This window comes from Lissotriton helveticus, chromosome 4_1, assembly GCF_964261635.1.
Source record: "Lissotriton helveticus chromosome 4_1, aLisHel1.1, whole genome shotgun sequence".
NCBI classification, from domain to species: Eukaryota; Metazoa; Chordata; class Amphibia; order Caudata; family Salamandridae; genus Lissotriton; species Lissotriton helveticus.
The window spans coordinates 449,865,376-449,879,789 of record NC_136063.1 but is presented as its reverse complement, the minus strand read 5'-3'; the positions used below and the strand labels follow the sequence as shown (position 1 = coordinate 449,879,789).

Sequence of the window (14,414 nt, the reverse complement as noted above, 5' to 3'; positions counted from 1 at the left end):
GAAAAGTTTTCTCGAATTACGCACAGCATTGTGTTCGGCCCCTGTGTTAGGTACCCCCAACTACAGTAAGCCTTTCACATTGTATGTCCACGAGAAGGAGGGCTGTGCATTGTCTGTGCTGACTCAGTTATTCGGAGATAGACAGCGGCCATGCGCCTATTTTTCGTCAACTTTGGATCCGGTAGCACGAGCATTGCCAAGTTGTTTAAGGGCCACAGCAGCAGCAGCTGTTTCCATTCGACAGTCTGCTGGTCTAGTAATGAATAATACACTAATCGTGATGGTCCCGCATGCAGTAGACACATTGTTAAATAGGACCAAGACACAGCACTTAACTAGTGCTCGACTGTCCAGCTATGAATTGACGCTGCTAGCGAGCCATGTGCATATGAAAAGGTGTAGTATCTTGAATCTAGCCACATTGTTACCAATTACAGAAGAATCAGATGCTTCAGAACAGCACGATTGTTTTCTTAGAACAGAGGAAGAGACGAAAGGGAGAGTTGATTTATTTGACACTCCTCTTGCTCAATGTGAGGGCACATTATGGGTAGATGGTTCATGCTTTAAGCTCCCAAATGGGAATGTGACTACAGCATATGCTGTCACAACTTTGCACACAGTCGTTGAAACTGCGCGAATACCACATGGTTCAGCTCAAGCCGCAGAACTCGTTGCACTTACGAGAGCATGTGTATTGTCTAGAGGAATGAGAGTGACTGTCTACACTGACAGTCAGTATGCGTTTGGAGTGGCTCACAGTTTTGGACGATTGTGGAGAGAACGTGGGTTCCTGACTTCGCATGGAACTAAGATTCAGCATGGTCAGTTGGTGAATGAGCTTCTTGAATCACTGACGTTGCCCCTGCAAATAGCGATCGTGAAATGTAGTGCTCACAAGAAAGTGACTGATGATGTTGGTCGTGGAAATGCATTTGCTGATGAAACCGCTAAGGAAACTGCAAAGAATGTGATGAGCCGAATGTATGTTGCAAGCCCTGGAAAATGGACTGGTGACGTTGGAATATGTGCGGACACGATAGAAAGTGTGAAGTCCATTCAAGCTGAGGCCACGGAGAAAGAGTTAAGCACGTGGAGAGAAAGTACAGGGAGAATGGATGCAAATGGTTGTTGGATTGAATTGACAGAGCATCAGAGATGGTTGTTACCCGATGCATATGTGCCTGCAGTGGTTACAATGGCTCATGGAATGGCCCATATCAGCGCGAAAGTGATTTGCGAGTTGTTGGCCCCAGTGTGGAAGAATTCAGGGATTCCCAAGTGTGCAGAGAACGTTGTCAAGAATTGCATGGTATGTCTGAAACACAATCCTGGTAGGGGAACCCCAACTCCAGCTGGTCATTTTGCACCTCCTACGTATCCGTTCGAGGTTTTGCAGCTAGATTTCATACATATGGAGAGGTGCAACAACTTAAAATACGTGCTCGTGGTTGTTTGTGCCTTCTCAAGATGGGTAGAAGCCTATCCCCTAAAAGACAATACTGCCTTGTCCACCGCGAAAGCCCGTGTAAAAGAGTACTTCCCCAGGTTCGGAATGCCGAGAATGGTCTGGTCTGACAACGGAAGTGAATTTGTGGGTCGTGTGATGAAAAGAGTGTGTGAAGGGCTAGGCATTAGACAGAAGTTCCACGCTGCAAATCACCCCCAATCAGCTGGATTAGTGGAATGTTACAATGGCACGCTTAAACTTAAATTGGCCAAAATCCAAGCGAGCACAGGTCTTAAATGGCCTGACGCTCTACCCTTAGCACTCCTATCCACCAGAATGACTGTGCATTCGCGAGTGAAACTCAGCCCCTACAAAATCATCTTTGGTCGGCCAGCCAACATATGGGGAGTGCCTAGGCCCACGAAGTTTAGCGAGCTGCAACACCCTATTTTGCTTGATTACTTGTATGAATTGACGGCTAAATTGCGTGTTTTATATCAACAGGTCCACAACACCTTGCCTCCGGTCTCTGAGACTCCGGGTCACTCCATTGACCCCGGTTCATGGGTTCTCGTCCGCAACTTTCAAAGAACAAGAAACTACCAGCCCAGATGGACCGGGCCTCACCTCGTCCTCCTGTCTACAAGGTCGGCTGTTAGGGTGGAGGGGAAGGCCAATTGGGTCCACGGGATCCATTGTAAAAAGATACCCTTCCCTCTGCCACATGACCAATGGGTCCAGAAAGGAGGCACTGACTCAGAGCGCACAACTGATGAACGTGTAAAAGAAACTAACCCTGATTGTGAAAGCGAGAACATTTTTCAAGAAACTGTGCCACCACCAGAACAATTGAACTCTGTGGAGCCTGAACTACTATTTCTGGACCAGACAGTACCCGGGAAAAGACGCTACAATTTGCGACCAAGAAAAACAGACTAATTAAAAGCGATTCCTTTTTATGATCTGAGAAAAACCTATGGACTAATAAAAGTGTCTTTTTCCCCAAATCCTATTTTTGAAAGTGCAGATCTCCCATCTAGGTAACTTGCTTATTTTTGTTTTTCGAACCGCCATCCGGGTTCCGCTGCTAGGGTCGCGGTTGATTAAAGACTTTTGGGTGCAGCTGACGACGTTAGGTCGGTAGTTCTGGTTGGTCCAAGGGAGTTGCCCTAGACTGACGGAAGCATCCTTTAGCAGAGGCAACCTACCACCGCGGGCAGCACCTTAGAGAGGATGGAGTTTCCTGATGTGGAGAGGCCTGCCAAACAAATGAACTTTAAGCAGAGACTTTTGAACACGATGACGAAGAAAAGTTTTATAATAGTGTGTATTTTTTTGCTATCCAGCGTAATGGTCTTTTTGATAAGCTATGTTTTATTCTCTTTTCATGTGACATTTGCGCCCACTACATCACCCATACCTCCTCCTACTGTTTCCTCTCATTCTTTCCACCCTCTGCCTGACCACGAATCAAATAGGAGATTAGAGTTCATTAATAACTCCTTCGTTCAGTTATTACACCAACACCAACTTGTAATGAACACAACTAACTGTTGGGTGTGTGGTCTCATGCCCCACACCACGGATAAAGGTATCCCCTATTTGGTCCTGCCATTTAGTCACAATGGTTCAGTCTGGGCATATAGGACAATGTTCATATATGCACGAGAAATCCAACCCTTACGTTCTGTAAAAGACAACCTCAAGACTAGCGCCCTAGTTAAAGGTATAGTTGACATGATCAAGGAAGTAACTTCTTACGAAGATACCCCGGATGATGAGATACTTGCATATGTAGGTTGGAACGTGACCGGATATGGCACTACATTAAGTGAGAAACAGCAAGCCAAGAGATCGTCCCCTATCTGGATCGTACCCCATCAAGGTCACCTGTGTCTGCAAGGTATTGGCAAGAATCCCAGAGCTCAGCTAGGGAAGAGTATCTGTACAGAAACGTATGTTTTTGGATCTCAGACTTCCCCTGCGTTTTTAGCCGCTAAGGGTACTTATTTCATCTGCCATGATAGAGCCTATACATGGTTGCCCCCTGACTTCTCGGGCTTATGTTTTGTTTCATTCCTGTTACCTCCCACCTACACAGCGGCGGCGGATTACCATCGGACAAGGGTAGTTAGAGGTGTTTTGAGTAAAGAAGACACTGCAGGTCAAGAATTTGGTGACTTTGCAATGGGTTTTCTGCCGTTCTGGGGAGCCATGGCTAACAGCAGGAACATAAGGCAATTGACAAGGGTAGTTGAATCCACCGTGACTGAAACTGCTGGTGCCCTTAGTAACCTGACTGCTGAGCTCCAGTATGTAATACTTGCGGACCGAGGTGGAGTATGCAAATTGATCCAGTCTAGTTGTTGCATTTTCATCCCAGATAATGCTCCAACCGTGTACAGGGCCATCTCCAAATTACATAAGATTTCTGAATCTATCCATGTGGATAAAGGAGATTGGTCGTTAATGGGATGGTTCTGGGAACTGATATCTGCCTGGGGATGGAAAATTCTGATGGTCATTGGGATGGTCTTAGCCATTCTTTTCCTGTTCTATCTATGCATACAGTGTGCTCCTGCAATATGTGGCCTCTGTGTTACATCATGTGTCAGGAAGCCTGTGTCGAGAGATGAACTAAGTACTAGAATGATGTTACAACAACATCTCAATGACTTTAGGAATACAGATCTGGACTTGGACTAACATGAGGATAGATTAATTGCCTATGTAAGGGCAAAAGGAGGGTTTGAGGTTCTGAAAATCTGGATTCATATAAAAGTTCTGGACTCGAGAAATAAAACTTCGTCGAAATATGACGAATTTGGTATCAAAAGACCGAGAATGACGAGTACATCATGTACATGAATTTTCGGTGTGTTCGAGTGACAATTTCACCTTGAAATCGTCATTTACATTCTGAACCCTTGGCTCCCATTTACATGTTGCCCTCTACATAGGCCTTAATCCAGTTGAATTTGATTCCACAAGGACACATACTCCTTAATCGACTTCTCCCTGACCTCAGTACAAGTTAGAACCATTGCCCCAGGCCGAACTCGTTAGGTCAGTTCCCTCCCAGTGGCCGAGCAAGATAGCATCTAGGCTAGACCAGCCATAAAACCATTTCAGCGCGCACACCTGCCATATCTCGCTCACATCTTCTCTCCACTTCTTTTCTTCACTTGCTTTATGATGGGGAGGTGACCGTTTTTATTGGGGGTCCAGCGATATCTGATGAAATGTTGGGCCTTGCCGGATGATTTGTTATGGGCAGCACGACGTGAAATATGTACATGTCATCATGACTCTGCTTTTCTTTTGTAACCAGTAACTATAAATGACATACCACGAATTCGAAGAATGTTTGCCCAAGGCGAATATCATGTATAAAGAGAGAAGCCTGACTTCGTGAAAGTGGGCAGTCTCCTGAGAATATACCCGTATTGTACTTCTAGGACCCTGTTACCTTGGTTGCAGCCAATAAACTAATCTTTGACTTCACCTAGAAGACTCTGAGTTTCTGTAGGTCTGAATCAGGAAGAACCCGAGGTCTCTGGGTGTTGATTCCCTGACACCGCTGGGTTACCGGTTCTGTGCCGGTTCTTAAAAACCCAGTACCTCACCTGCCCCTGCCTAAAAAAGGGGGTCGGAATTGATTTTGTTGAAAGGGCGGTGGTTGGAAGGGAGGTTGCCATCCATACATAGGGAAGTGATGTGGTTGGTTGTAAGGCCCTTGAAACATTGGTGGGTTAAATTGAGGCCAGTGATTCTGGGTTCTATATCCACCTCTTGGCTTTTTTTTAATACTGCCTGAGTTAGATCCATTACTGCTGTTTGAGGAATTGCTCGATGCATCAGAGTCAGAGTCAGGTTTAGCTGGCGCTGTGAAATCTGGGTCAGAGTACGGATAAGCCTTAACAAAAGAAAAGCGTTTAAGGTCTTTGTGAAACTTTGTGACTTTCTGTTGTGTCAGGTTTTCTCTGTATTCATTGATCTCTTTGTTTATTTCATCTAGTTTCTTTTTGTATCCTGAGATGCTGGTTTTTATATGGTTTTCTGTTTTTTGGATTTCAATCAAAATTGCCTCAGATAGTCGTAAGGCTGTCTTTAGAATTAGCACGATCCAGTCATGGGTGCAGTGCCAAGCAATGAGTGCCCAGTCTTTTCTAAAGACAGGGTCATCAAGAAAAATGCGTGATGCATTCGTGACCAAGAGGCCTTTGGGGGCCATGTTGTTCGTCACATATTCTTTCAGGATGGTTCCATGTAGTATTGTCCTTATCCTGTTTCCACAATGCTTCAGGGTGTCAGGATTCCATACATCATGGAAACTGCCACCCAAGAAGGACATGGCTACTGCATATGTCTCACTCTCCTCAGAATTCCTGACAGCCCCTAATGGTTCACACATCAGCTACTGGGTGTTACATGACATTAGAGATGTAAAAGATTTTCTGATAGAGACTTCAACCCACAGATTCTTCACCTTTTGAATATTCCCTCAGCCCTCAGTCTGGTTCCAGAAAATCTTTAGCAGTACCCCTTCACGCCAACAGGTGGGTCTGATGTTGCTCTGTGCCAGGTGGGACGTGAGTGGGCATATAAAAAAAGTGTGCTGACATCAGTTCCTTTCTATCCGTGCCAGCAGACCTGGATCCAGAGCTACCCTTTGTCTCATGGAGACACTTTTACAAAAGATTCTATAAATAGTGTGCAAGGGACTATGTCACCTCCTAGATCTACAGGGCTTAAACCATGTGAGGAGTGTTGCAAAATAATATCTGTGACTGGCCTCCATGTGATCTGCTTGTGGTGCCTGGGTTCGGACCGCAAATCCATGAATTGGAATGATTGTGCCTTAATGGTAAGCTAAACTCTTCATGGCAAAGCACCGCAAGCCCCCCTGTCGGGATCAGTTGAGGTCCAAAGTTAGGTTCTGGTCCCACTCCCGAGGTCGTCTTTATGATCTAAGTCCTCAGGCAAATCAAAACAAAGAAGTGCAAGAAGTCCAAGCAGGATGGGGCCCCATCCCACCACTCTGGATCTCCTGAGAAGATGTGAGGGAGTCACTGTGCCTCCAGGTTGCACTCTGAAGTTTCTCTATTTCGGAGTCGACTCCGATCCTTGTTCTGCGGCAACCAGAATTTCCGAGTACATTGGCAACACCGTAGCTAATGGAGTGCTTCCTAAATAAGATAAATATTGTCATGTCAGACTTGTTTTCCAACGGAATCTCCCAATGTGGATATTTATATTGTGACCCACATTTAGAGTGAATGGGCGCTCATGGAATGCCGTCGAGACACTGTTGGAGCTTTCCATTCGAATTGGCGAACAGCGTGGTGGACAAAACCTACCGGATCAGCGGCATCCCAAACTCAATAGGTAGATTAGGTCTATTTTCCAGTCCTGATGAATTGCCTGAATGGAATTCAGGAATAATTGGTGTCCCCTTGGATTCTATGCTTGTTTATATGCTTGGCAAGAGTTATTATTATTTGCCATTAAAGGTCTCCCTTTTTGGGAACCCATAGCCAATTTTAATCACTCATATTTCTAATCTACCAGTCCTTCATCTCTCGCACCACTTTAGGGCAGGGCATTACTCGGCTTCCCAAGTAATAAAAATAACTCCGGCAAATAACTCTCCTGCTGCGACCACTGGACATTGCAGTGCCCACCCAGCAAGGAGCACAGCCCGATAATAAAGCATGGCACTTCGAGGGGTGAGAGCTTGTGTATCTGATAAATGATGCTCCCCATGCGTGACCTGTAAATACGCAATAATGCAACATATACACAATTAGTGAGAAAGTATAACCCCCTTTTTTCACTTAGTGAGAAAATTCAACTTTAAGGATTTTTTTGACATACCTTTGTTTTCAACGGCACACTTTTTAGGTATTGCCTGCACAGCGCTTGCGCTGTGCTTATAAAATATATTTTATTTAATAAATCTTAAAAGGGGACTCTTATAAGGTCCTAAATCATAATTACTGTATTCATCCACTTTTGTGTGGAACTTAAATTTTTTTGTTAACTTGCCCAGGCTGCACGCATTTACGTTACTTCTACTAAAGCTGTTCACACTGTTTAAGCCCCATTCACTGTCAAGATAAGATCTCTTCCGTCAGAAAAAGTAGACAGCTTCTAACAGTATACTGGAATGCTTGCTTTTTATTACTCAGCTGTGTAAAGCAGGTGCTTTAGTCTTAGAACGTTTTTTGGCATTTCCTATTCATACCTCAGTACCAAGTTCTAAATGTTGTAATACGCACTGGATGTCAAAAATAAAGTTAATATACAAGTTAATATACAAGAGCTATGTTATATTTTACTACTAAACAGGCCACCACAAGTGCAATTACCTTGCAGACAACAGGGTCATGTTTTGCATTATGCAGCAGGTGCAGTAGCACAGGGACCAAAAGTTGGCAGAACTCCTCTATAAACATAATATTGCTATATTTGACTACTAAACAGGCAGTCACAATTGCAGTTAGCCTGCAGATAAAAGAGACCTGATGTGACTGGTGGAGCAGGTGCAATGGCACCGGGACCAGAAGCTCTAGGGACCCCACTAAACCCAGGTAATTGCTAAAATGAAAATAAAACTAAACAGGCAGTCACAAGTGCAGTAAACAGGGCCATGATTTCAATGGTGCAGCAGGTGCAGTGAAAGCAGGACCAAAAGCTCAAGGCACCCTATTAGACACCTACAATTGCTATATTTTACTACTAAACAGGTAGTCACAAGTGTAGTGAACTTGCAGACAAAAGTTGTCAAAACGTATCTAAACACCTAATATTGCTATATTTTACTACTATACAGGCAGTCACAATTGTGGTTGCCTTGCAGTTGAAATGGGCCTGATTAAAATGGTGCAGAAGGTGTTGTGGCATCGGGCCAAAAGTTGTCATAACTCTTCTAAACACCAACTATTGCTATATTTTATTACTAAACAGGCAGTCACAAGTGCAGTTATCTTGCAGGCAACAGGGTCATGATTTCAATCGTGCAGCAGGTGCAGTGGCACCAGGACCACAAGCTTCAGGCACCCACTAAACACCTAATATTGCTATATTTTACTTCTAAACAGGCAGCCACAAGTGCAGTTACCTTGCAGGCAACAGGGTCATGATTTGAATGGTGCAGCAGGTACAGTAACACCAGGCCCAAAAGTTGTCAGAACTCCTCTAAACACATAATTTTGCTATTACATAAATTAATTCTACTATTTCCCTCTTTCATTTCATTTTTCAAAATGTTACTATTGCTTACCTGCACCATTCCACTAGAAACAGCACAATAGATTGCCTTTTTTGTACCTAAACAAGTCATAACACTTTAACATACTTTCTGTAACTTATATTGTACAACCCCCAGCAAAAACTTTATAAATAAATAAATAAGTTACAACTTACAACAAAAAACTGCATATTATTAATCACATAGACGAAACCTAATGCATTTAGTAATTGTTGTTCATACTTGTTATTTATTGTTTAATGGCCGTGTGCTAGGACCAGTTTAACCCCTCAGCCCCTCCGCCCCCTTGTTCTAACTTGTTACATGCAGTGAATGCCAAACTAAAAGTGGATTCATGATTCACTTGTAATGTTTTACATTCAGTAGCTTTCTAACATTTATCAAACAGGCTGAAATTATGATTAGTTTTCTTTTGTTTTCGATGTTGCCGGAGAAAGCAATTTGAGATGGAACCATTAGTCTTTGAGCTAACAGTACACTGTAGTTGCTGTGCTCAGCTGCTTACCCTGCCCTCTCAGTCAAGGGTTGTTTTAAGATTTCAAAAATAGTTACTTACAAGTCTTACCTTGGGCACTGTTTTTCCAGTTCTATTTCCTTACACTCAACTTTCCATATTTGTAAATGAGAATTAAATTACTTGGAAGCCATTGAGGGCAAAGTGATTTTGTTATTCAGCTGGGGGACCGTGTCATTTCCAGGTACTCGATGATATATTTCCAAAGTTTATGGTGCAAGAGAGCCTAATGTATGGACATGCAAGCTAATTAGCAAATTATCACTATTTAAGGTACAGTGGCGTCTACCAGTTGAACATAGTTTTCTTTCAAATTAACATTACCCCAAGTATGTATCTTTTTGTTATCAGCATTTTTATGTATATCATCTTCATGTATTTCATAACTGATTTTTGTTTGCTACTTTCCAGGCTATATATTTTGTGCACAAATTAATTTCACAACTTAACATAGACATCTTCTTCATTGATTGGGAACGACCGAAAGGCAAAGTACTGAAGTCATTTGAAGGTTAGCATGTTAATATCACTATTGTTTTATCTTTTTTATCCCTTTGTGTGTGTTTATCTGTGTGTTAAATGAAGAAGGTATTAATGACTGTGTAGATTTCGCATTATTTTTGTTTCCTAGAGATTTTCTGTATAACTTGCAGTTGTGAACCCATTTGAAGAATATCCATAAAACGTCCCCAAAATGAAGGTTTTCTTGCTAAATCTGAATGTTGTGCAGATTTGTAATGTTGCGGTTGGGATGGGGAGTTTACATGGTTTTGAAAATGTGCACTTCCCAATGAAACTACCCTAGCAAAGTGTTTGTTAAGAGTCACACAAATAAATTGTGAACAGAACAATATTAAATGTGCTGTAAAGGCTAACCTGTAGCCTAGAGGCAGGAGAAGTGCTACTGAAATCATTGTCTGCAGTATGTCTAGAGATGGACCCCTCTTCATTATGTATCTGAAACATCATATTTATTTGGGTTACCGAAAGAGTGTTCCTTATTGCTCAATGCCATAAGGAGAGTGGGTCCATCTTGCAGCATACACAATCCTACCTTTACATACCTTGGTGTGATGGCCATGTTAGTGAAAGAGTTAAAACAACAAGTGTCTCACAGCCATAGCATTAAAACAGATCGTAGCCGCTCTTCATGAAAGGTGTGTATAGAAAGCATACATGTTTTATTTGCTTTAGCAGGATAAGGGAGAGATGTGTCTTTTTTTAATATGTATTCTTCAGCAGTGGACCAGTTTATCTAGATTTCCTTTTCTTCGCCCTAAGTTAGTTCGTTTCCTGTACCCATAGTAGGCACATTCTTTCTGTTTGAACTGTCTTTGTGGTCTTCATGAAGCATGTCTTCTATATCTATTCTGATTGACTGCATATGGTAGTTTATTGGCTCTGTAGTTTGGTTTAAGAGCTTGGGGTGGTTCTTCTTGATATGATTTGACTGAGTGGCAGAGTAGAATCCAGCAGCGGTGTAGGAAAGTGCCCATTTTTGCATAGTTAACCCCCCTTTTTGCCTGACACATGATGCACTTTGAGTTGGTGTGCCCTGGGTCCCTGCCAATTAGGTTCCCAGGGCCCTGTTCTTTCCAAAAACTGTACCCTTGTACCCCTGATTGGCACCTCTCTGGCCACAGGTAAGCCCCTAGTAAAAGGTACCATTGGTACCAAGGGCATTATGACCAGGGTAGGCCGCTAAGGGCTGCAGCACCTATTGTGCCACTCTTGTTGGCCCTGCACCCACACACTGCCATTGCAGGTTGCATGTTTTGGTGCAGAAAAAAGTGAAGAGTCGACATGGCACACATCCCTGTCCCTGCAACCCACTGCGTGGGGCCTAGGAAAGTCACCCCTCTAGCAGGGTACACTAGACCCTAGGTGAGGGTTCAGTTGCATTACCACTGTACCCCTACAGTGTCTAAGTCCATTCTTAGACATTGTTAGTGCAGTAAAGCCTTAAAGAATATATGATCTGGGAGTTGGTCTTTACGAACTCCACTGCTCCATAATGGCTTTACTGAAATCTGGGAAGTTTGGTAGCACAATTCTCAGCACACTAAACCCACACTGATGCCAGTGTGAGATGTAATATAAAATGCCCACAGAATGCCCACAGAAGGCATCTTAGAGATGCCTGCTGAAAAACGATCTGCCCTGGTGTGGTTCCTGAATGGCTGCCCTCCATTTGCCACCAACATACAGGTTTCTGGATCCCTTGGTAGAGGGCCTCCACTCTCTGGGTCCTGAAACAAACCCCATCTTGGAAAGAGGTGTCATGCCTCCTCCCCAGAGTGGGCTGGGTCCACGAAGGGGAAGCTTCAAACGTCTGCCGCCATTGTAAGCAGCCCCTGCCTTTTGCTTGCCCAGCAACTGCTCCCACCGGTTGTGACCCCCACTTTGGGAGGGAGAATCTACAGGTAAACCAAGTTAGGAGGAGAGGTGTGCTCATCATTGCCAAACCCACCCATCAGGTGGGAAGGCGTGGTGAAGCACACATCTCAGTCCCCTCCATCTTGAAGATGAGGGGACCCAGCCAATTAGAGAGTGGCTCATACCCCCTCCCCCTGGAGGGTGGCAAATTAGAAGGTGTACCCACCCCAAGGAAGGGACTGATTAGTCCCAACCTGCACACCCCTGGAAATGCCCCTAAATGTAGTATTTAAGGGCAACTGTGAACCTTACCTCCTCCGACTCAAGAAAGAAAGAAGGACAGAAGAGCCGTGCTGACATAGGAAGAAGAGGACACCAACTTCTTTGGCCCCAGTCCTACTGTCCTGACTAAAGTAGAAACCTAGGCGTGTCTAGAAGCCTCCCAGAACCCAGAGGACTTTCCCTGCACTCAACTTAAAGGCTCTGTGCCCCTGATCACCGGAATTGCTCAGCAAAGACTTCAAACACTGAACTGGGATCCAGGCCGCTCCGCACTACTTTGCACCCAATGCCCAGGGCCTGAGTTCGAGTGGCCTGACACCACAAGGAGGTCTCCTTTTCGATCCTGACCTGGGATCTCGTAATCTCCGACCTACCTTAAGCTTCAAGCCAACGCCTGACCCAAAGGGTCCCCTGACCGCAACCAGAGCTGGTAAGAAGACCCTAGGGCTAAAGACACCCCTGCACCTGACGCCCCACTGCCTTGGGTGGTCCCACCGACGGTGTCCAGGCATCCCCCAAGAACCCAACTTACCTCTCCAGCTAATGGGCGCCTTCACGAAGCCTCCCTGACCGAGCCTGCAGCATCTTTTCCCAAACTGCAGATCGCCATTGCAATCCACAGTGTCCCTGATGTCGCCTTTTTCACTCTGTATCCAGCCGCTCCTGTACTGCAGCACCTGTGCTGATTGTTGGCCTCTGCAGTGCTGATCCTAACGCTCGGAGCTCAGCTCCCCCAACCGAGTGGCCTGCTCGTAAGCAGCCCCTGACCGAAGGTCACCTTAGCCCAATTGCCTAACATTGGGCCCCTGCACTGTGCACCCAGCCGCCCCTGTGCCTCTGGTGGTGCAATTTGAGTGCCTAATTGGACCTTGGGGAAACTTGGTCCTAACCCCCAAAAGCCATACTTGTAAGTCATTTACTTACCTGTAAACCGTTAATACTCTTTTTTTTCTCCATTGGAACTAATGTTACAAGTTTTGTTCCTAAAAAGAATGTCTGTGTTGACCTGCGTTTTGTTTGGAAGAAAAGTAACTGTATTTCAAACCTGAAAAAGTCTTACTTACCTTTCTATTGTTGGATCCACAGTGTGATATGTAGGCATATCACCTCAAGTAGTCTTTGTAATCCAAAAGTAATCAAATATGAGTGTAATTTAAACAGTTTTTAAAGCAAATACAAACATGTAATGATTGCAAATCCATTCTCAATTGCATTTCTCTGTAAAGTTTTACAATTGAAAGTACATTCTACTTACCTGTACCAAGTCCTGCTTGGTTATAGAAATAAATGATAAGTATACCTTTTTTTTACTTGCCTAATTAGTCGGGATTCGGTCTCTAAGTGTGTTTAATCAGCCCTTGATTGAGTGATTACAATAAATGCTTAACCCGCCTTGTGATACGCCTAACTGCTTGCCCACACTACCACAAAGAGAGCTGTTAGTTAATATCTAATTTAGCCTCTGCTATACCTCTGGGGAGCCCCTGGACTCGGTGTATTCTACACCTTACTTTGGTATGGTGTATACAGAGCCAGCTTCCTACATTGGTGGGTCAGCGGTGGGATGCAGAGCCTTGCATTTATTGGACTAACTTAGTCAACACCTGATCACACAACAAGAATCCAAAAATGTACTTTAGTACAACTCAATTTTTGAATTGATTATTTTTCAAATTTCTAAAATGCTTGTTAGGGCCTTGTGTTAAGTCCCTGTAGTATTTTTTTTTAAACTTAAAAGTCAATGAATTTTGAGAGAAGTACTTGGAACTTGTTTGTAGGTCTTCTAAAAAGAAACCCACTTTAATAAAATAATGAGCACCACAGAGAAGATGGCTGAGGAGCACGACCTCACCCGTAACTTCTCTGTAAAAATAAAAATAATAAAAACTGGGTCCAACCCTACCAGAGCACAACGCATGAAATTTCTGGCAGGACATGCAAGGAACCAGTGCACTACTAAAGGAGAAGATCTTCAGGTAGATGGGGAAAGTAGTGAGGATGATGAGGTCTCAAAACATCCACCTCAACTACTTAGGGAGGATGGGAACTTTGTGTCCAACGCTCTAAATACAAGGAGCACAGGGTCTAGATCCTACAGAGGTAGGGCTACCTATATACAAGACAGTGAGGACAACTTCAGTGAGGAGGACCTCCTTTTAGCAAGAATGGCCTAAAGACTAAAGCTAATGACTAAGCTCCTAGCTCTAGAGAAAGAGAGGAGAGATGGGCCTACGACACATCAATGGTGGTAGCAATTTAAACAACAGAGAGAAGAAGGGTCTTATGACCCTAAAATCAACAAAGGAATTTTCCCTAAATTTGAGGATCATGTGATATTACCAAATGGTTCACAGCCTTTGAGAGGGCTTGTGAAGCTAGGCAAGTGAGGAAGACACGCTGGGGGACACTCCTTTGGAAACTGTTCACTGGTAAGTGCAGGAACGCACTCTTGACCCCTGCTGGGATAGAAGCTGAGTCTTATGAACTCATGAAGGATTCTGGAATCTCGACTAAGCAGT

General features: G+C 44.0%; 1 protein-coding gene across 1 annotated transcript in view; it reads left to right on the top strand.

The window, feature by feature from the left end:
- TMEM67 (transmembrane protein 67) overlaps nucleotides 1–14,414 on the top strand; it is a 989,409-nt gene that overhangs the window by 609,482 nt on the left and 365,513 nt on the right. Inside the window, exon 19 of the mRNA XM_078687042.1 lies at nucleotides 9,649–9,748. Within this exon, the coding sequence (XP_078543168.1) occupies nucleotides 9,649–9,748 (100 nt within the window). The remainder of the gene's footprint in view (nucleotides 1–9,648; nucleotides 9,749–14,414) is intronic.